At 46.7% G+C, this 21,516-nt stretch overlaps 1 protein-coding gene across 9 annotated transcripts in view; it reads right to left on the bottom strand.

The window, feature by feature from the left end:
• Positions 1–21,516, bottom strand: part of BCL9 (BCL9 transcription coactivator) — a 60,269-nt gene that overhangs the window by 4,182 nt on the left and 34,571 nt on the right. For 6 of the 9 annotated variants that reach the window (XM_074857529.1, XM_074857579.1, XM_074857554.1 and 3 more), the window contains exons 2-7: positions 10,883–10,965; positions 7,641–7,947; positions 5,763–6,079; positions 4,669–4,858; positions 4,109–4,208; positions 1,431–3,660 (exon numbers count right to left, since the gene is read on the bottom strand). In XM_074857529.1, coding sequence (XP_074713630.1) covers positions 1,431–3,660; positions 4,109–4,208; positions 4,669–4,858; positions 5,763–6,079; positions 7,641–7,693 — 2,890 coding nt within the window. In that variant the 5' untranslated portion in view covers positions 7,694–7,947; positions 10,883–10,965. The remainder of the gene's footprint in view (positions 1–1,430; positions 3,661–4,108; positions 4,209–4,668; positions 4,859–5,762; positions 6,080–7,640; positions 7,948–10,882; positions 10,966–21,516) is intronic. The other 3 variants (XM_074857590.1, XM_074857598.1, XM_074857570.1) reach the window with 2 other exon arrangements.

The raw sequence follows: 21,516 nt of genomic DNA, 5'->3' as shown, positions 1-21,516 counted from the left end.
CTCTTTTCCCTTTTTCTTTGGGAGCAAACATAAGCAGCACAACAGAAGCTGTAACAGGTATTATGCTGAGACATGCGAGCATATTTCTGACAAGCTGGATCAGCAGCAACAAGTAAAACTCCCTGTTTATGTTTCATTTCAGGTTTTATAAACATGCATTTACTGCTCATTCCAGTTAAAGAAGCCTTCTCTGCACCCATTAGCTTAACATCACCCTTTGCTCTCCCAAAACTAGAAATAACATAACTGCACTTCCAGTCTCTTTTGTTGTTCACTGATGAATTTCATGCCACCCAGACCACATGTGAAGGAAAGATGCTAGATCGAAGTTGTACTATCACTGAAAATTCACTGCACGTTCCTCAGCCCCCGCCCCCGAGAAAGGAAAGGATAACACAAAAATCCAGCAGCGCCAAAACATTCATGCTTTAGAAGAGCTGCATGTAAAAGCATTCGTTAGGACAACGTTAGGCACGGCCTAAACCACTTGGTTCTGACTTGTAGGCGCTAGGGCTCAGGCCGGGCAGGGCCTCAGCAGCCTCGAGGGACACAAACATCCAGGCTCCCCCCTCCCGAGCGCAGAGACCCGGCCAGCCGTCCGGGAGGCTGCTGCGAGGGGGTTACGGGGTCACCCTCCCCGCCGCGGCAGGCGCCCCCGGCCACCGCCGCCGTTACCGGCAGCGGCACTAGAGGGCAACGTGGGCCAACAGCTTCGCTCCCGGGCAGGGAGCCCGGACCGCTGAGCTCCGGGAGGATTGGGGAGCAGGAAGGAGGGGGCAGAGGCCCAGAGCCGTTCAGGAGCAGACGGGGCAGTGCCAGCACCTGCGCCCCGAGGTGCCGGGCATGGCAGGGCTCCAGCACGCTACCCAGCGGTGTTTAGCTCTCTCCAAAATGGTTGAAGCCTGAACAAATGTTAGCACAGCTCCCTGCCTGTGGCAGGAAACCTAGAAAGCACTAACCGTACCTAGATGCACGATTGGCTAACTATGCTCAGCATGTCTCTGTAGGCACCTTTTATCTCAAAGCATTTTCGTAACATCAGCAAGATCCTCTCCACAAAGCTAAGATTACCAGGAGCTATGGCAGAATGGCCAAAAACCCCTCCAAGGAGATCTCTCCCCTCAATACTCCGCATCTTTTCCCACCTCTTGACCCCACCCTTTCACTTTCATATCCTCTGAGTGAGAAGCCCTCACCCCGACACGAGAGACACGGTGCAAACCCACAAATACAACAGGAGGAGGAAACGCGCTGGTGCTCCACTCACGTAGTCACCCACCAGACCCTCAGCACAGCCTCCTTCAAACGGGCAAAGTGCCATCTAGCTTCTGCCACCCCGCAAGCAACCCCCTCCCTCCCCTTGCTGCACACCTCGGGGCAACCCGAGGTGAACCACAGAGCCAAATCTGGCTAGCAGAGACAGCACTCACCCGACTCCACGTTCCCCAGCATGGCTGGAGAAGACATGGTGAGAGATGCCTTGTGGTTCGGGGGAATCCCAGGGCTCTGCAAAGGAGGCTTTGGAGATGAAGTCCATCCGGGAGAAGGTGCGGGGAGAGACGGAGACTTGAGGTGGACAGGAGAAGCAGCAGCAGACCCCAAAACAGGAGGGGACTTAATAGAGGCAGCGGCAGCTGCGGCAGTGGGGCCCGCAAGCATTCCTGCCAGCTGGGAGGGCGTCTGAGGGGACTTGAGGTTCCCCGAGGGAGACCCCATCATGGGAGACTGGACCTGGCGCATTGTGGGGGACTTCAGGGGGTTGATTCCTGGCGAATGCACCTGACCGGCTGCGGAGATATCCAAGGGCTTGCGGCCGAGGCTGCGCTGCGCAGGGGGAGCAGTGTTGAGGCTATTAGGGTTACTGGTGGGATTGAGAGGTAGTGGCGGCATGTGGCTGAGCCGGTTGTTAGTCCTTTGGTCAGGCCCGATCTGTTCTCTGAGATTTCGGAGACCGACTCCTGGGCCCTGAGACATGGGAAGGAAAGGCCTGGGACCCATGCCATACTCCTGCTGTGGGTGCTCCCCAAACGGCAGCGGCACCATTTTCTGCTGAGATGAGAGCATCTCTGAAACGCCGGGGCGCAGTTTCATCATCTCTTCCGGCCCGACGCCTGCCTCCCTCAGCTTCTGAGGGACCAGGGGTGGGTTGGAGCCCATGCTGACATTCAGGCCCATGTCCCCCTTCATGCTGCCGGGGCCCATCCCAAACTCCAGCTCCCTGCTAGAGGCCATTTGTGGGGGTATTCCTTTTGGAAAGTCCCCCCTGGAGGGGCTCATTGGCCCTTCCACAGGCATGCGAGGGAAGATGGGGTTGTTCCCAGGCTCCATGTGTCTCTGGGAGGGCATCATTCTGTTTATCTCCATGCCGGGCCTGATGCCTTCCATGTTCAGGCCAGGAGGGAGGCCCATCTGTTTCTCAGCCAGCTGCTGCTGATAGAGCTCTTCGGGCAGGCCCTGCGGATTGGGGAACCGCTCCCCTCGGCCAGGGCCGCTGAAGACACCCTGGCCAGGAGGGAAGTTTCGGCCATCTGGGATTTTTGGCACGTCATCTGGCCAACTAACTCCCGAAAGCCCAGGCCGGGAAGCGGGATTTGGGACACTGGGGCCTTCCATGTCAGGGTTCATCATTCCTGCAAAACCAGGCAGGCGCATCTGGCTCCCGGGCACATTGGGATGAGGGGCCATGCCCCTGGGGGGCAGAGAGTGCGACATGTTCATGCCTTCAGGGAAGGGCTCTGGACCCCCAGGTCCCCAGCCCTCCCCAGGGGTCATCTGGTAGGGAGGGGGAGGACCTCGGACTACCCCACGAGGCCCATGCTGATGGACCATCATGTCCTGCAGGGAACACTGCTGCACAACCACCTGCTCTTGCTTTCTTCTCTTCTCCTCGTAAAACTCCTGCTGCAGCTTGAGCCAGGCCACCTGCTCAGGAGTCATGTGGTCCAGGTGGTCTGGGCCTATGGGTCCTGACTGGGAGTTCATTGGTGGCGGCCCCATTTCATCTGGGGAAAAAGGCATGTCCCTGTGTCCTTGAGGGCCAAACGGAGCCCCTCCATCTGTCCGAGACCCTGACCCTTTGCCTAAACTTTGGGATTGAGCCATCATGGCCTGTATCGGCCCTTCGGGTTTCTTTTGGGGACCATCCAGCACCCCAGCATTTGGGGGTGGCCCCCCACTTTGCCCTCCCGCAAACTCCTTCTCATCAGGGAAGAGCATGCGCTGTATGTCTCTCAGGGTCTGCAACGAGCGCTCTCGATGCTCCAGCTGCTCCTGTGACAGTCCATCTGGATTCTCGCCCAAACTGGACGGGTCCCCACCAGACACCTGCTGGGCAGGACCTTTGGGGTCTGCAGCGGAGCTATTGCTACCTTGGGAAACTGGGCTAACTGCTCGATTATTGGGGGTCGAACTCTGCCCAAATCCTTCTGTCTGCAACGGGGTAGAGTTGGCAGGGCTGCCCACAGACATCACTTTGCTTTCCACACTGGGGCTGTCCTGATCTATGGGACACGGGGGGCCAGTGGATTTGGACACCGGCGCTGACACGGGTGGAGTCGGCTGCATTTTGGCGTTCTGGGGAGGGTTCTGGTCCTGGGCAGCGGGGGGCTGGGGCTGCGGCAGGGGCTTGGGTTCAGTCCGAAGTGCAGTGATCTGGGGGTTCTGCAAGAGAAAGCCACACACTGTCACTCGCTCTTCTTACAGCCGTGTCACATAAGCAGTGGTGCAAACGAAACGCCCTGTCTCAACCCCACCAGCCCACACTTTGCAAGAAAGGGTAGCCTTTGTGAAGCGATTACAGAGCAGCATCTCGGCCATGCAGAAACCTATTTCTCTAAAGCATTACAGCAGGTACCCCTTGCTTCTGTGCTAGCTCTGCACGAGCAAGGGGTTGGAAATACACTACGCAAGTATTGCAAGACTCAAGCTCTTCTTCGGATGATCCAAGACATTTATTTGCAGAAGGCTAGAACAACAACTCTCTCTCTCTCTCTCTCTCTTCCACCCTAAAACTTATTTCAGAGTGTAAATAATCACCCATCTCTCTGAATCACGCACACACAAGCACATTTACCATTTCCCTTCCCACCCACATGCAGGTATTCCCTACCAAGGGTACAGTGTTTCGTTCCGCCTTGCTGTTTGAGATGTTCTGGATATGAAAGGACACGATGGTTTCCACCTGTCCCTTCAGCACAGCTTCTGCAGCCCTGCAAAGACAGACAGATAGATGCACATATCCAGTTGAAGCTAAGAATCAATTTTTCTCAACCGTCCTCCCTTCTACCCTTCAGCTGGCAGAAGGGAGAAAGACTTAACCACACATATTTCACTCTAGATGAGTAGCAAGAGAAAAATGCTTACATCTACAAACTCATCAGCATTCAGGGTTCATGTCTCAGTTTAAGCCATCTTGGCTGCTACTCACAGCATGGATTGCAAAACAATATCAAGCAGCATTTGCCAAAAAAAACAAACCCACACCTCGGAGGAATAAAAAAATCATTTCTCAGAGGGCAAGAGGTGGTGACGTTCTCCACTGCAGCCCCTTCAGCATCCCCAAAACAAGTAACAACCTTTTGCTACAAGAACACGCTTCAGAATCTCCTAAAAAGGGAGCACATATATAAGTCCTGCTCCCTGAAGACATTCAAGCATCTACCTACTTACTTGTTGGCCATCTCAGTAGAAAAGACGTAAACCACTTTGGATGGAGTCTTCTGCCCACTTGCTGGCTCCAAAGCGGCAGTCAGGCCATGGGAAGGTGTGGAAGACCTTGGGGCTGAAGCACTTGAAGGAGTCATGGAGTGTGGTGTGTGCTGAGACTCCTGGGACTTCACATGATCAGCAGAATTGCAGTCTGGAAGGGGAGAAAGAGGAAAAGAGGGGAATCACTACCTTGGGAATGCTTTGGAAACCATTTCTGGAAACTGATCAGACCTCTTCCTCCTCTGAAATTTCCTGCTTCTCCCTCAAGCACCACTAAAGGCAAGCCTATTACACCATGCATCTTCCCTCTAAGGCCATGCTGCCCCTTCAGGCACCACTGGAAGAAAGCTCATCTTGTCCCTTTCCAAGGCAAGTGACAGTTCCCAGAGCTAATCCCTTTGAATGCTCTAACCGCCACACAGAATAGCAGGAAAACTACACACTAAAATGAATATAAGTATGTCTGAGCCCAGGGAGAACGCTCTGTGCAAAGCTTTACTTTTTTTTTCCTTCAGACACCTTATAGCCAGCTGACCTAGCAAATGGACAACAAAGGAAAGATGAACAACTGCACATCTAGTCTTGTTTTTAGAGGCAATGTTGGAGCCAGGAACAGAACACAGAAATCCTAACTCTCTGGCTTGTGTTACCAGTCAGGGTGCTCTACACATTATGTATCTGTGTTGACAAAACAGGCTTGCATATTGTTCAAAACCCCAGTTACAACAGAACAGTTCCTGAAAGGCTAAAGGCCAGAAGGAAACCAACAGGTTGCATTTGTACTTTCAAATCCTCTGGGGGAGTTTCAGAGTTACAAAAGAACTTTCCCACCAGAGTCAGGTCTGCGCTTTAACTGAGCGTGAACAGGACATTTACCGATGCCAGCTATGACAATCTCTCCTCTTCGCTGGCTCTCAAGACCTTTAGACTTCGTTGGTTGCAACTTACAGAACTCCAGACAAATAAATGTTTCGCTAACACCTGCATAGCGATTCTCCATCTCAGAGGACTCAGACTAATTGTCTGCACTTGCTCACGAATCCTAGCAAACATACCTTTGATTTCAGGGTCGTCATTAGGAGTCCCAGCTTCCCTCTGCTCAAAAGAGTCTGCCGAAATGCTCCTCTCTCTCTTCCCCTTCCCCTTGGCACCATTTCCAGCCCCATTCTTCAGCCCCATGCTCCCACCTGGGCCAGGGAGCACTTTGGGGGGGTGACCTCCACTTTTGGGGTCACAGGGAGAGGGCTGGGATTGGCTGGTGGAGCCCCCTTGTTTGCCCTGGTTGGAAAATTTGGAATCCAGCTGGGGGTTGCCAGACGGGGACATCACTGTAGGGGGACGGACCATCACCTCCTGCTTTGATTTGGGGCTACTGGGGACAGAGCAAAGAAAGGAAAAGAAAAGTGACAAATCACACCATTGATTCATTCAACCCTGTAGGAACAGATTAGCGAGAAGCAGAAACAACCACTGCCACCTTTGCAAGCTAAGACAATTGCTGACAAATAAAAAATGCCTGCAAGCTTAGAGTCATGCAGGTGCTTTTTTGAACATGCCCTGAAAGGGTTATTATCCAAGATGGGATCTCATTGCTCAAGAAGGCACCAGGGCAAGCTACAGATCTGCCTGATCCCAGGAACTGCTGTCACATGAGGACCTACCTCTGGGGCTTCTGTCAATAAAGACAACGGTTTCTATGTGCACAGAGAAGCGCCTCACACCAAGACCAGCTCAAAGTAAACAAACAAGGCACAATAAAGTTCACCTCACCACTCTCCTGGACCCCAACTATATGCTGCAGCTCTGAACAGAGCAGACCCCCTCCCCCCACCCTGCCCCCTCCCTCACACCTCCCTATCCAGTTCTACAGGGAGCACAAGGAAAACCCAGCATTACTGCAGCATTCATCATACATTGGGGCGAGCTGCCAGGAAAACACAAACCTCTGACCGTGAAAACAATTAAACCAGCTACAACCTGCCTCTGAATAAGGAAAGAGAAGGATATCATCTCCCTGCACACTCCTGCAAAACGGGGCAGATGAAGCTTCTTGAATTTGTCAGAGGAGATCCAGTCTTACCTTCCCTTTTCCATTCAGCAAATTGCATCCTAAAAATATTTTGCTCCTCTGGGTTTTACAGAGGTATTAGCCACCCCTTCCTCCTCACCCTACAGTTACTCCATTGCTATCAGATCTTCTGCACTGTGTTTTCCCATCATCATTACCACTTCCAACAGGCAGCACTTGCTAGCATCCTCACTGCGGGACTCGCACAACCCGCTTCCTCCTTTGGACACTGCATCTGACTCAGAGGCATTGCCTCTGAATGATGACCTCTAGGAGTAAATAATCAAACTTGAGAATGCTGTCAATCAGACCATTCTGAGTCCCTTGACACTGCTTCACTTCCATATTTTTCTCCTTCCATATCAGCGGAGGAGAGGTGTTGACCTGCTGCACTGGCAGGTGAATGATGCAGAGGATCTCAGTGCACAGCTGATCAGTTCTCCAGGCTGTTCAGGCCAATAATATGGAAGAAGCATTTTGTGTGAAAACACAGACAGAGAGACCTTCTGCTGCCCAACTACCCCTCAGGGAACCAGATAATTAGAAGAGGGGGAAGAAAAAATAAACTGATAGAAACAGCATGTTTACTCTCCTACAGCCCATTCAGACACCTGATGGGAGGGAGGAGGGCGCGAGGAATGGACAATCCGCACCTCACGGATTTACAGCTTTCAGCTCGCCCTGAGCCTAACAAATGGGGAGGCTCGTCAGCACTGGGCAGCCAGTGCTCAGGTACTCGGCAGGTCCGATGGGAGCACAAGTGAGGACCAGTAAGTCACATGCACCAGTCCTTGGCTAATCCTGCAGCAGAGCAGGGACAGGATCATGCACCAGTCCAAAGCAGCTGACTGCGGGCTCTTCTTACCTCTGTGTGTTGCCTGACGGGGAGTTCCTCACTTTGGGGTTACTGGAATGCATTGACAGAAATCCTGAGCTCACAGTCTCACACGCACGCAGATGGGCTCTTGTCAAGTTCCTCTGGGGAGCGTGCCGCCAGAGGCAGCGTCGGAGCACTTTCTGCCACCCGCTTCTCTCAATGCTGGCTGCCTGCTTGCCTTTTTTCTCTTTGCTCCTCTCTGGTTTTGCACTGGGCGCTCCCCTCCTGCAGCTCCAGCATTCTCTAGATGCGTGCCTCCTGCTGCCCAGGGGAAGTCTCGCATCTCCAGGGCACACTGTTAGAATCACCCCACAAGAAGAGAACAGAAAACCAGTGAGGGACTTCCCAAGCAGATGTGTCTGGTGTGAAGCAGTAAATGGCAATTCTTCCCCCATTACTGAGAAGACACAGGAGAAGAGCTTTCGGACAGCTCAGTACACCCGTGTATTTCAAACCAGAGGCAGTCCTGGCTGGCCATTCAGTTTACAGGCAGCGAGGCTGTCTTCCCTTCATCCAAAGCAAATCACTCTGGAGTCAACAAAAGCGCCTCGTATCTGGACACTTTGATTCCGCATCTGTGCTCAACTTGAAGACACCTCACAGCAAGTCAGTAGGAAGCCAAAACTACAAATGCCCAACATGACTTAGCTATCCAGAATTCCACTGTGAATGGCCATAATCTGATATTTCTTAAGAACATAAACTCTGCTCAAATCTTTTCTGTCTCCTTGGTCCAATATAACTAGACATATGTTCAATGATGTGTGCTAAGGGTTGCACAAAGGGAGGAAAATAAAATAAAATGCCTTCCTGACCACCTGTAAGCAACCAGCTATGCTGTGATTACTCTGAAAATACCAGAGGTTAGTCACTCGTTATATCTATTTGAAAGGCCAAAAGATCACTAGAGAACTACCCCTCTAAATTTGCTCAGCAACACTATACAGACTATTGAGACTTTTTTTTTTTTAAAAAAAAACACTTTTTTTTAAAAAGAGCTCTTTTTCAGATTTTTTTTTTCTAAGAAACAATATGCATGATGCAGGCAGTAAGGCACATGAAACTGTTTCTGGAGGAGGAAACTTATCGAACATTACTGTTTACGTCCTTTGGGCTAAATTATTTTGGAACAAATTTCTGTCTTGTTTATGTTTCAACAAAATCTCTCCTGTTCATCTCACCTACTCAGATGCAGATCCACTTAATTTAGAATCTAACCAAGATTTATTGTTAATGTATTAAGCATTGCTAGTTAAATATTATTCAAATGTAAATATTCCCAGTATTCCTTCTCAGCACCAAAGAAGCAGTTTCTTCCTGTGTATATCAAACGAAACAAAATAAATCTCACCAGACTGGGAGTGTCTTGAATTTTATGAAGAAACTACTGTTCAAACTGCATTTAGAAAACAAAAATTGGTTTGCTTACATGCTGACGCCACAGGATTAAGAAACATGGGCACTATATGACCACCTGTGGCCAAGGAGAGTTATCAGAACTTGTAGTATTGAGCACCATGGTTTTCCAGTTCCCCAAATTTATCTTGTGAGGTTGTGCCATTACACTGTTTAGTGACTTCGCACTGCTGTACGCTGCAGTTGTTCCACAAAGCTCTGCATCATCTCCCAAAATTCTCCTCTCTACCACATGCCTCCTTCACGAGCCAGAGAAATCATCCTGCTCCCTATTCTCACCTCCACTGTGTTACACAAACCCATTAATGTAGGGAATGTTTCTGCAATAAAGGTCTCATTTTTAACACCTCCTATTAGGCAAATCACATGAACTCTAGTCTGAGCCACACGCTTCTCTGGGGATATCAGCTGGTTATCCCACTGATTTTGAGAACAATATTGGAGTTACTCTATTACTATAGTTGCTACTATCACGTTGTAATTGGAGCTGGTGCTATACAGACACATTAAAGTCAAGAGAGAACATCTTCACAAGTATCTAAATTGTACCATCTTTGCATGCAAATTTGGCTGTTTTGACAACAAAACCATAACATTATCAACAGCACCCAACTCCACTTTTCAAAAGAGATTTATGCATCTGTAAAAGTCAGCATGACTTTTCAGTATGACTGAAAATATGGTGAATTTCAGGTAAAAAAGAAAAGAGGAAAAATAGCATTAAAGTGAGCAGAGCTCAATGCTAAAAGCATGACATAGATGTCTGTGCGATGAACTTAACTATTCTAGTTGTATCATCCTCTGCTTTTCCACTTTTAATGTTTATGCATTATCATGTTACCTTTTATTATAAGATGAGAATTTTCTCAGACTCCCAGCCTTGCACAGTGCAATGGGAAAACATGAAGAACAGAATCAGGATCACACTGGCTGCACAGCATTCCGACATCACCAAACTTTCAAGTGCTTCGTGTCGGGGAAAAAACCCTCCAAATTTTATCCCTATTTTTTTTATTACCCTATATACATGTATCTTCCATCTATTAGAATTGATGCGCTCTGCAAGGGAACTGTATTTTCCAATCTCAGTTTAAATTTCTTCTTACCAGAGAGAGCTATAAAGGACACATCAATATATTCATTGGTGGAACAACAGCAACTCAACTTCCTCACTTCTCATTTCTGCACACTGGGAATGTACCATCTTTTATAATGTGAAATGGAATGCCTCATGATTTTTCTAAATGCACTTCTAACGTATGTATGTCTGGGAATCTAGGGTTCAATAATGGAAAAGCTCTAGAGAAATGTATTTTTGCAGCTGGAGTCTGCCTGCCACAGCAAAGCCTTTATCGTTGCTCTAAAATTAGAGGTAGGGTCACTGACAGTGAATGGTCAAGCCACTTTTCAAAACATTTTGGCAAGCTACATCCAAGGCTGTATTTTCAGGATTGCTTTAAGGTATGCCAGGCAACGGCTGCAGGGAAAAGGGATGGTTCAACTGGCTACTCATTTTCACCACCTCTCTCCTGACCACATCAGGGAAAGATCTGAATGGGAACTAACCCAAGGGAAACACCAGAAATCTCTATTCAGCTGGATTAGTCGCCTGATCTGGTTGATCATGTAACCACATCAGTGCCACTGCAAGCTCAAAGGAGGAGGTGAGAACAGGTGAAAAGTAGCCTCCCCTCACTTGGTTGCAGCTTGCATTTTGGACGGCTTAAAATGGCTTCAAACCTCAGTTGCAGAGACAAAGGAGACACGCCCACATTTATGGAGATGATAGGTCCTCGCCTTTCCAAGTAGCTTACCAAGACCCCTGGTGTCACGACACAGCAGTACTCATTGTGGAAGCCATGAGTTGCAAACCACTCGACTCACAAGAAAAGTTCACCTGGAAAAAGAAGAGAGAGGAAGAGTTTCACCAACAAGAATGCACAGCCAAGCATCAAGCCACTGAAGCAGAGGAATCAAAACTTGCTCTGAACCACTGAGAAGAGGAAGCCTCTGCTCAGACTGGCAAGATTTGTCAGCACCAAAAAAGCCACCATCAGACTGGAAGAGTCTGAAGATGTGTGTGCTGCACATGGAGGGGAAATAGGTCAGACCTGCTTTAGCACTCCCACATCTGAGCTAGCTGGATTCCCATGAGCTCATCTGTGCTTATAGAAGCTGGCACAAAGCTCAGACATGTTACCTCCCCTTCTCTGCACCCATCTCTCTTCAAAGGCTCACCTTCCCCTCACTATGTGCTCAGCAACTTCTGCCAAACCCCTGCCCTTTGTATATACAACCTCCTCCACAGCCAGACAACGTATAAATAAAAACATCAAGCATCAGGTAAAGCCAGGCAATCACATCTAGGGGAAAACCAGCCAGGTTTTAGAAGGAAGAAGCCCTATCTACCGTTCTGGCAGCTCCTACTTCACATCATTGTGTTACAGTACAAAGAGAAGGGAATCCAACTGCAAACCTTCCCGAGTCAGACATACTGTAAGTTTGCTCAAGATAGAGGGGTTGGCCCCATCTTGCACTACGGTTATTTCCTATAAGGCCAAAAGAGTTCATGGCCCAGAAACCAACCAGCCACACTTTCAGTAATGGGGACAACCCTGCAACAATGAATGTTCACTTACATGTTAAAGCAAGTTTAAATGCCTGAAAGTTCAGTAATACAAGGAAATGTGGACTCTGAGGAATGGCTGAATTTGAGGTCAGTAAAGAAAGATAGAGCAGCTATCTGCCAGCTTCTCCCTCACCCACTGTGAAAACTGGAGAGGCTGTAAGAACAGTATGAATCCAGACAACATTCACACTGTCGGGGCCAGCGTGGTCTCTCAGAGCACTCTCAGCTATTTACGCAGCATGGACAGCCTTGCAGCCAAAGTACAGCTGCAAACTGAAATCGCTACCAGAGGTTTTCTGTGTAATCCCAATGCATTCTGCTGACCAGATCTCCCAACAGGAACACAGGAGGCTCAATTAGTTACGCATTGTGAAACCCTGTGCATATTCTCTTCCCTCCAACATTCTCCAACTATTATCTACTGCAGCTTCACCTTAATAACGTAGCAATGCGCTGCCATGTAATCCACTTCAACAAAACCAAACTACAAAGCTAGTCCCAAACAATGCAGCTACATTCTCCACCCAGTCCAGCCAAATCAAACAATGAAATCATCAACGTGATAGACCATCCTTATCTAGCCAAGTCACACCTGCAGACAGAAGCTGAAACAAACACCTATCGCAACAAGCTGCTTCATCCTGTAAAACCTACCACAGCAGCACAATCATCCCTGAATCCAATTACCCAGTTATATCTTCTCTCCCCTTTCCCCCACCCAACGAAACAATATAGGCTAAGCCATGCCAGTGCTGACACACCTCTATCAAAGCAGGGACCGAAATCACCATTTCCCTTGAAAGGGAAAACATGCGAACACCGGCACACATCAGGATGGAGACAATCTGTCACAGCAAACAGTTGGAGCTCTACTGCTTGAAACATTCAAGTTCAACTTGGCAAAGCACTGGAGCAGGGCAGCCTTACGTACCATAGCTCAGGACTGCAAGAGGGACACAAATGCTCAGCCACGATCCACCTTTAAGGCTACCCTGAGAGTTACTGCAATGTAATTCCATCCCCTAGTTTACATCTCTGCTGCTCACCTGCACGGTCTTAGCCCGCAGTAGGCACAAGACAGCTTGCTTCACAGCAAATTAAGAGCAGGAGGGTGAGAGCATGTACACAGGCAGGTACCCCAGAGCAACTAACAAGACACAAATACACATCACTAATACTTCACAAGTATTCGTGAACCATCCCTGTACTTCTATGAACTAGCCACCACTGTTGCAAACAGAAGGGAAAAAGACATCCAAACTAGCTTATTCCTACTTTATGCCCTTAAACTGCAGAAGCTTGATAGTGACAAGTGGTCAGGTACTTGGAGGTGTACAGCATTACGGCTGCTTCAGCACGAACAGCTGCAGTTATCACTGATTCACTTCAGTCTTTTCTCCCTCTTTGAGAAGGAGAATGTGGAGAGATGAAATAAAGGCATACCAAATAGATAAAAGTATCAAACTTGTGGCCTTACTGCGACACGAAGCATTAAAGGCAAGAAACCTCTTTCTCTGTGCACAAGAAAGAGCACGCTTCTTTTTTTCCCTGTGGCCTTTCTAAGGCTCTCAGTCTGTGCTGGACTGAGGGTGGTGAGAGCCCAAAATCAGCATGGAAAAAGAAAAAAGGCTAGAGACCTGCTGCTACAGAAAACAAATGATAACTCTGAATGCAAGCTGAGCCAGCACCCTGGATTGTAGCTTTGACAGCGGAGCGGGCAAGAAAGAGAGACAGAGAGAGAGAGAGAGAGAGAGTGGAGTAAGAGACTACTCTGAGAAGAGCAGCAGCTTCAAGGGGGGCCAAGAGCAGCATCACCAGCAGCAGGAGCTGTCTGAGCAACTGCTCATCCTGACAGCCACCAGGAAGCAAACCCGTGCATGTGCTTCCACCGGTGGATTCCCCGCACGACCGGAGAGGTGGGGTAAGGCAATGAATCAACCCATGCACTCCTTCAGAGCAATTTTGCTGGGAAGGGCACATCCTATTTCTCCAGCTCTCATCCAACCACATAAGAGGGAGAACAGCTGCACTGGCAAAAGGTGACTCTACGACACCCAAGACACCCCAAGAGCTACCACTGGTTTTCACCACATGCTGCCCTTACCAGTTTTGTTAAGCATTTGCTTATTTTGCACACTTGCAGCTGAACTGCACATGTTACTTTTTAATAAGCTGCTGCTTAATAAAGTACTTGATTACACACCTCATTGATAAAGAGTGCAACTGGGAAACAAGGAGGACGCAGGAAGTGTTATTCAATGCTTTTATTGAACTGTCAGACTCCTTTAAGATCATATGTAAGTAAAAGCAAATAAATTGATGTGAATATTCTACACCCCACACATCTTCCCATGACACCTGAGGATACAGGGACACAGGACACCCTTCAATCCCTTGAACCAGTCCCAGTTTCTAGATACGGCCCCTACTAAGGGCTTTGAACTACACCTTTAAATCTGCCCCTATGTCTTAGCAAGAGGTGTCCTCCTCGTCCTTTCCCATAAATGCATAAAGCATTCCTACTGTCTACCAGCTCTTTCCATTGCAGGGTGTGCAGATCTCATCCTTTAATCAAACTACACAGTTATCACACAGTAGACCTTCAGCTGATTCGCTCATGTGTCCCATCTGGCAGAAAGGCAGTGGCCACTTGCACCAGGGGCTCCTCATATGGTACATGGACCACACTCTACCCAAAACAGCTGCTGATTTGGGGAAAACATCATGTTCTGTCATTCCCTAGTAAGCCACAAATCCCACTTACTTATAAATCATTTTCTCAACATCAAGAGCTAACTTGTTAATACTAAGCTGATTAGATAGCAACTGGCAGACAGTCACCAGTTTCTAGATGGTCCTAACTTACAGACTTTTATACATTTATGTCTCGGCAGTAAAGAACAGTGGCATATGCAAAGTCCTCACAGTTTCCCAAAGCCAAGAATTCCTCCTTACGCACATCAGAGAAATCACTGCTAATCCCAAGTCTGCACAGCATTAACCTCTTTGCTCATGGTCTTGTACTAGAAGTGACTCTGAATCAAAAGAAGAATCGATAATTTGTCACCTAAACTCATTTTGCTACATGAACATGGGGACTACATAATCTTCACCAGGCTTGTTACAATCTCCACAGAGAAAATAACTCTTCTTGTACATGTGGTGTGTTTGCACCTCTCTGTTAACCTCTGAAACGCGGGCAGGTTATTTCCCACAACTACCGCCATGCCTTGAAGCACAGAGAAGGGGATTGAGCAAAGATAGGTTCACTTAAAATTAGCACCTTGATGATCTACAAGCACATTGACCGGGAAAGAGCAGGGAAGACTTTATGCCATTACAAGGAAGAGAAGTTCCTTCAAGTAGCTCTGATGAATTTAAGAATTTAGGACCACAGGATAAACCTCCCAGAAACTATAAGAATATACTTAATCACCCCCATGCAAATTCAGTATGTGTGGTCATACAGATGTATCTGCTGAGCCTACCTGTGCCTGCTCATCCACATATCTTGAGTAAGAGTGCAGATACTTTCTCCCACGCTTTTCCCCTCCGGCTCCTATCACCACAGACATGGACATTTCCCAAAGAACCAATCTCTTCAGAAGTCCATTCAAAACAGGGACAGCTACAGAAAGTCCAACCTTTTGCTCTCTATCCTTAAAAAGCGTAGTCAAGATAATCACTGACAAAGCACAATACAAACGCGAAGGCTCAGAGAACAAAGTCTTTTGTGACATTTCTCATGTAACCATCTCCTCCTCTCAGAGAATGGTATCTCCACCAACTATTCTCTTCCTTCCTCCTTCTGACAAGCACATGGATATCCAACAGTAGCCATGATGTAAAGGCTGTTTAAGTAATTATTTTTTTTAGGTATTTACAGAAATCATTCTAAAATAGTCTTTTGCACATTGTCCACTACACTCATAACAATTACTTTTAAGAACTGTAACACTAACACTTTTTGTCAAAAAGACAGCTACATGCCATTAAATTTTATTTTTAGTGCATCTAACAACACTTCAGTGTTTTTAATGCAGTGGGGGTGAACAGCTGTCCTATACCGTTTCTGATTTTGCACAACTCTTTCCCCAAAGTAATGGAGGAGACAGACACTTATGGACACTGATGAGCAGATTCTAGGCAGACACTTGAAGTTCCTTTCAATTTCCCAGCTGCTATTATGTAAACAACAAAAAACAAAAAACCAAACCATCCTGAACTACTTGGTTCACCTGGGACTAGAACAACATCCTGGCAAATTCTGACACAGTTTCAGAAATCAGTTTGGGGAAAAAGGCCAAAAGAAAAACCCTAAAAAAACCCCAAAGCCTAAGCTAGAACTATCTTCTTCTGTCCAGGAATGCTCTGAACGCTCCCCCTTGCTGCTCACACCATTTCAGCTTTGCCCAGTGACATCTGCAGGTGCAGGCCAGCCAGACTGCTGCCAGGGCACTAGGCACACTGTCGCACAACCCATAGTGCACCACGACATCACGCTGACCTCAGCTCAGCCTCGGTGTACTCCAGCGCAGCTGCCAACATCAGTTCAGCTCCACCTATGTTAGCAATGCTGGGAGCAGTCTATGTACATTACGACTGGAGTTCCTAGCACTTTACGTGGAGCGTCACTTACCTTAGCAGCAGCCTGTCTGCTCTAGAGTTCCTACTATTGTTAACACTGATAAAGATCAAAAGCTCTAGCAATAAGGGATTTTTCAAGAAATGTTTTAACAGTATTTCCGTAATATATGACAGGCTTCTGCAGCTTACTACATCATGTTAGCAGTTAACAGCCCAGCATCAGTCAGCATTACATGCAGGAGTCCGGTAGATAACACTACAGCTTTCCACGGGCTGCTCTCATAGCTTTGCCTCTGTCAAAACTTCATCTACTTTTCAGGAAGTAGGCAATGCATTCAGAGCCAGAGGCGATCTCTTTTCCCTTACTTCTCTGGGTTTATTTTTTCTGAAATTTAAATAGGGACGTCAGCATGAACCACCGTAGGTAAAAAAGAGACCTGTATCAAGCTTGCCAGCAGCCCATTCTTCAGAAACTAATCTGCAGAGAGGGGGGAGGAAAAAAAAAAAAAAAAAAAGCTGAAATAATGGATGAGAAGAGAGGACTGAGGAGACACCAGTTTGTTCTTCAACACGTAGTAACACCACTGTTTAAGCAGAAGGCTTGGGAGAAATAAGCCACCTATCACGGAAAAAAACAAGTGCTTTTTCTTTTCATTTCAGCATCCCTTCACCAGGCTTCCAGAATATGAAAGATAAGAAACAGTCCTCAGGCATAATTCCTCAGGCTGCAATCTTGTCAGTTTTCATAAGCTAAGTGGGGCTGGGATGGGTCAGTACAGGACAGACCTCCTCAGAGGAAAACTCAGTGCTACAGCAAGCGGTAATTCCCCAGTATGCTGTAAGGGGACATGACACCTCTCAGAATTGCTGGGGGCGACCCACACCCCCTCCTTCATGTTAACCTTCACCTTAACAGGTGTCTGGTCTCTCTCTCTCTCTTCCCAAATGAGCAGATTTTCAAGGCTTCCCCAAGCATTGCTACCTTCCAGCACTGCCCATGAGACCAGTTTTTGCCCAGGACTGTCACCACCAGCTATCCTGCTGCTCTTCTCCCTTACACAAGCCCTCCTGCTGTTTTATAGCACCAGGCACTCAAGCCTGGGGAGCTCAGCACTGCAAAACAGGCGTTCCCACAGGGGCAGAGCCGAAGAATTACTACATCCTATGCAGCTTACCACTGGGTAAGACGTGTGTCAAGGGCTATGTGGTCCTGGTGTATCGAACCTCTCATTTCTTTGCTTTCAGACCCACATTAGGTATGTTGGATGTAGCACAACCTTTAGCAACACAGTGCACTGCTTCCGTATTCTGGTTTCCTAGTCGTTAAATGTAGGATCTTCAGCAGAGCAATGACTCTTCTCACGAGTAAGGCACTTCAAAGAACTCCAGCAAGCAAAGACGGCATGTACACAGTATTCCACGATGCTACATGATTATATCAAAGCTGCTGGGATGAAAAACTGACATTTGATAAATAACATGAGGTCACCTAAAAGATCTCAAAACACTGCATGCAAAAATGTTATTTTGACAAGAAATTAAGCAACTGTATAATCAGGTCTATTATCAAATCTACTGCTTTGACATGATCTTATAAAAGTATGAAGAGCCTGCAATTCCAATTGCTGCGAGATCCTCCCTCACTCAACACAAGATGTACACGTTTAATATTCTTCTAGTTAGCCACGCATGTACAGCAAAGCCTACCATACTTCAAAGTATTTACTGTACTGTATAAACAGAGCGCTATTTTCAAAGACTCATAACTGTCAAATCAAAGCTAGTTTTCACAAGAACATTCAGAAGCATTTCTGCTGGATGGTGGCTATTTGCCTGACAGTTTCAACTTTGCATCCCTAACCACAAGAAGGTTACCATTTTTTTAATATATATATTTTTTTTTTAAGAGACAGAAGAAAGCATTTTCTTGCTAACAAGCTGTCAAGCCATTTTGGCCTGAAGTTCTTTACTCCCTTGTCATACATGCATATAAATGTGGTGGAAAGCTTCAATTCTGCTAGCAGAAGTTCCAAGAAGAGTTTCTCCATACAGAAGACTGCCTAAACTCTCCATCATAACAGCTCTCCCTGTAGAAGCTGTGGCTGCTCACCTCAACAAGCTACAGCTTTGTTTTCTATTACACTGCAAATACATTTCTAATCAGTCCTCAAACAAAACCAGATTGGTACGTAGATAAACTACTGCCATTTCACAGGCAGCGGAACAGCGATATCAAGACACCTGAAGAAGTCAGTTCAGCAAAATGCAGACAGCATAGCTCTGAGCAACCTGAAGAAGGGTCTACTGCTTGACCTTACCCAGTGTTTTTAACAGTGAACCACTAAACCGGAACTTTCCTTCAGATTTTGCATAATTTTATACACACTGCAAAGGTGGCAAAGATGGCTTCACGCAACATACAGAAGCGGACTTAGAGATTTAAAGCAATTTGTAGAGTGTAAGTAACGTGGTCGAGTAGATAAATTGCAGGCATGTTAAGAGCCAGGTTCTGATCTCAAATTCGCCACCAAATCCAACCTAACCTGGTTTTAAAAGAGCCTATGGGCCCCAGCCACCCCACTGATAAGGTAAAACAGGTATCTGCACCCTTTGTTCAGAAGGCAGAGAGGACAACAACAGGCACATGCAGACCATCCAGTGAAAAGATGGGTCAGAGATTTAAAGCTCCCTTGCTCTGCCACTATGCAGACCGGCCCACCAGAAAGCCAAGTAGCAAGAATACAGTGGCACTGCTTTCTCAGGAGGCCAGGCAGCCATGAGAGCAGGACAACCAGCTCAGAGTAATTGCAAATGCTAGCTGAGCAGGCAGCTGTATGGCTATCTGTGCCCAAGTCACAACTGCTCTGAACTCAATACAGAAAGAGGCAAGCTCTCCCACAATTCTATATGCACTTACATTATTGCATATATCATATACTCTTTTTGCCATAGATTGTGCCACTAAGGAGCACTTAAAATCAGTATTGTTTTCAAGACTACAGCACCCAATTTTCAGTGAATTTCAGAGGACATTGCTCTACCACCTCTCAGCCCTGCTTTGTTGAAAGAAATTATGTCGCTGGTAAAGCACACTTTCCATTTTTCTTCCTTCAAAAGGATTTCATTGATTCTGCCTAGGCTTTAAAAACAAACAAGCCAACCACCTCACAGTTCCACTTTTCATCTCCCTTCCCTATTCCACAGGCTCCTTCTCAGAGGCCAAACAAGGAAAAGCTCACCTCTGCTTTTAAGTCTGTCTGAAAAAAAAAGGATCTTGGAGCATGTCTATCTACTCTAAGGAGATAACATTCATTCCTCAGATATAGTAAACTGCAAGTTCATAAAAGTCTTTAAAATAAATTCAATGAGTGTTGTCAAAGTATTATCAAAAACAGAACACTGAGATCTGACTCTGCCAAAGAGCAGGTAAGAACAAAGGTAGCAGCAGTTTGCTTTTCACAATAGCCACAGTTTGGTAGCTCAGACCAGATTTCAGGATGGGTCACCAGGATCCAACCAGAAGCCTTATGCAGTTTAATGGCACATCTCACACACTGGTCTCCATCAAGTTCCCAGAGAAGTGTGCAAGAACCCCGCAGCAAACCCAGGCACAACCTCTCTTTCCCAATATAGAAGCACATCTGTTAGAGCAGAATAAAAATCAAGGTTTAGACCACAGGCTTAATACCTCTTCCAAAATTTCTACTGTCACTGATTATGATAATTGAATATTCTTCATATTCCTACAGACATCTGATCCTTTTTAACTCTTGTTGAATTCTTGCTCCTGATGATTCTCACAGCATGAGTTTCACTGCTTAATTGCAACCATACTAAATAGCCTATCATCAATTTACACTACATGTTCTGTATCATCAGACAGTCTTGAAGCAGCAGAAACCCTTCCACAGCTAAACCACCATACTCTTCTTTTTGCCCTGTTCAAAGCTTCTTAAAGAGGCTTTCTCTTCTTCTACATTGCATATATGTTCAGAGATGAGAAACATTTTTGGCAAAAAGAACAAGGTAAGCTGAAGGAACTGTTCTCAGGCAAGGGAAGCTGTAACAAATAGGTGTAAGTAACATTCAGCAAGTTTAGCAGACTCTTATGGGTATAGTTAGACGAGCATTCCTTTTGGCAGCAACACCAGCTTAAAAAACTGCTGCTACCAATATTTACTTCCACCACACTCTGATGTACCCGTTTGCGTGGCCAAACAGTGAACCAGTCTGGCAAACTGATGCGGGCTAAGTATAATGATTTTTTGCTGGGTTACCTATAATCCAGATCAGTTTCTTGATCCATTTCAGCATACAGCTGCTCCAGCAGCACCACCAGCACACACAGAGGGGTGGAGCAGTGTCAAAATGGGCAAGTGCTGAGGACTCCTCAAAAGCCAACTCTAGCACCAAAAGAAATGCTCACAGGCATACAAACAGAAGGCAGCCAGGCCTATAGGTAAGGGTATACTCACAAAGTACTACCCCGCTTCTTCAAAAATAGGAATAATGCTCAGATTAAAGTCATTGGAACAGTTTCTTTGGATTCAGCGCACATTAAAATATCACCTTATGTTTTGCTATTGTCATTAACTAGAGTTTGTAAGACCGCACGGTCTTCAAGGCAACTCTGCAGAAATCTCCTAACATATGGGTTTTTTTGCTAGAGTTCTTCCAAGATTATCCATAAATCCTAATTATGCATAAGGTCCCTGTTCTTCTGCACTTGTACAGTCCCTACCACAAATGAGGTCCAGCTCCAAAACGATTAAACTTTTAAAACAGAAAAAAAAACCCTAACAGACAAGTAAAGGTACAAGGGGAAAGCTATTTTAAATACAATAGGCAGAGCAGTGCTCAGACACAAACTCACCAATGAAATCTCCTTCCATTCACAAATTGCCCTGAAAACCTCAGTTAACACCTTCATTTTGCCAGCAAGAAGACTAGAGGGACTCCAGCAGAGCTTGTAAGCAGGAAACCCAAGCCCACAGCAAATCTTGCTGGGTTAAAGGACTTCATATCTATGTAAACAGACCACAGACCTTACCGAGGCACAGAGATTTCTGTGAAGTCCAAGGCCACATGAACTAGACAGAAGGATTTTATGAAGGCTGCCGGCATCACTCTGAAGAAATTTTGGTAAAATTCTAGAAAGCGCAAGAGATCAAACCCTGCTAGGTAGCACAGCTGACATTTAAGGTGGGAATTAGTTTGAATACTCACTTGAGT

Source organism: Strix uralensis, chromosome 2, assembly GCF_047716275.1.
Source record: "Strix uralensis isolate ZFMK-TIS-50842 chromosome 2, bStrUra1, whole genome shotgun sequence".
Lineage (NCBI taxonomy): Eukaryota > Metazoa > Chordata > Aves > Strigiformes > Strigidae > Strix > Strix uralensis.
The sequence above is the reverse complement of the archived record's forward strand: the minus strand, read 5'-3'. Positions and strand labels throughout refer to the sequence as shown.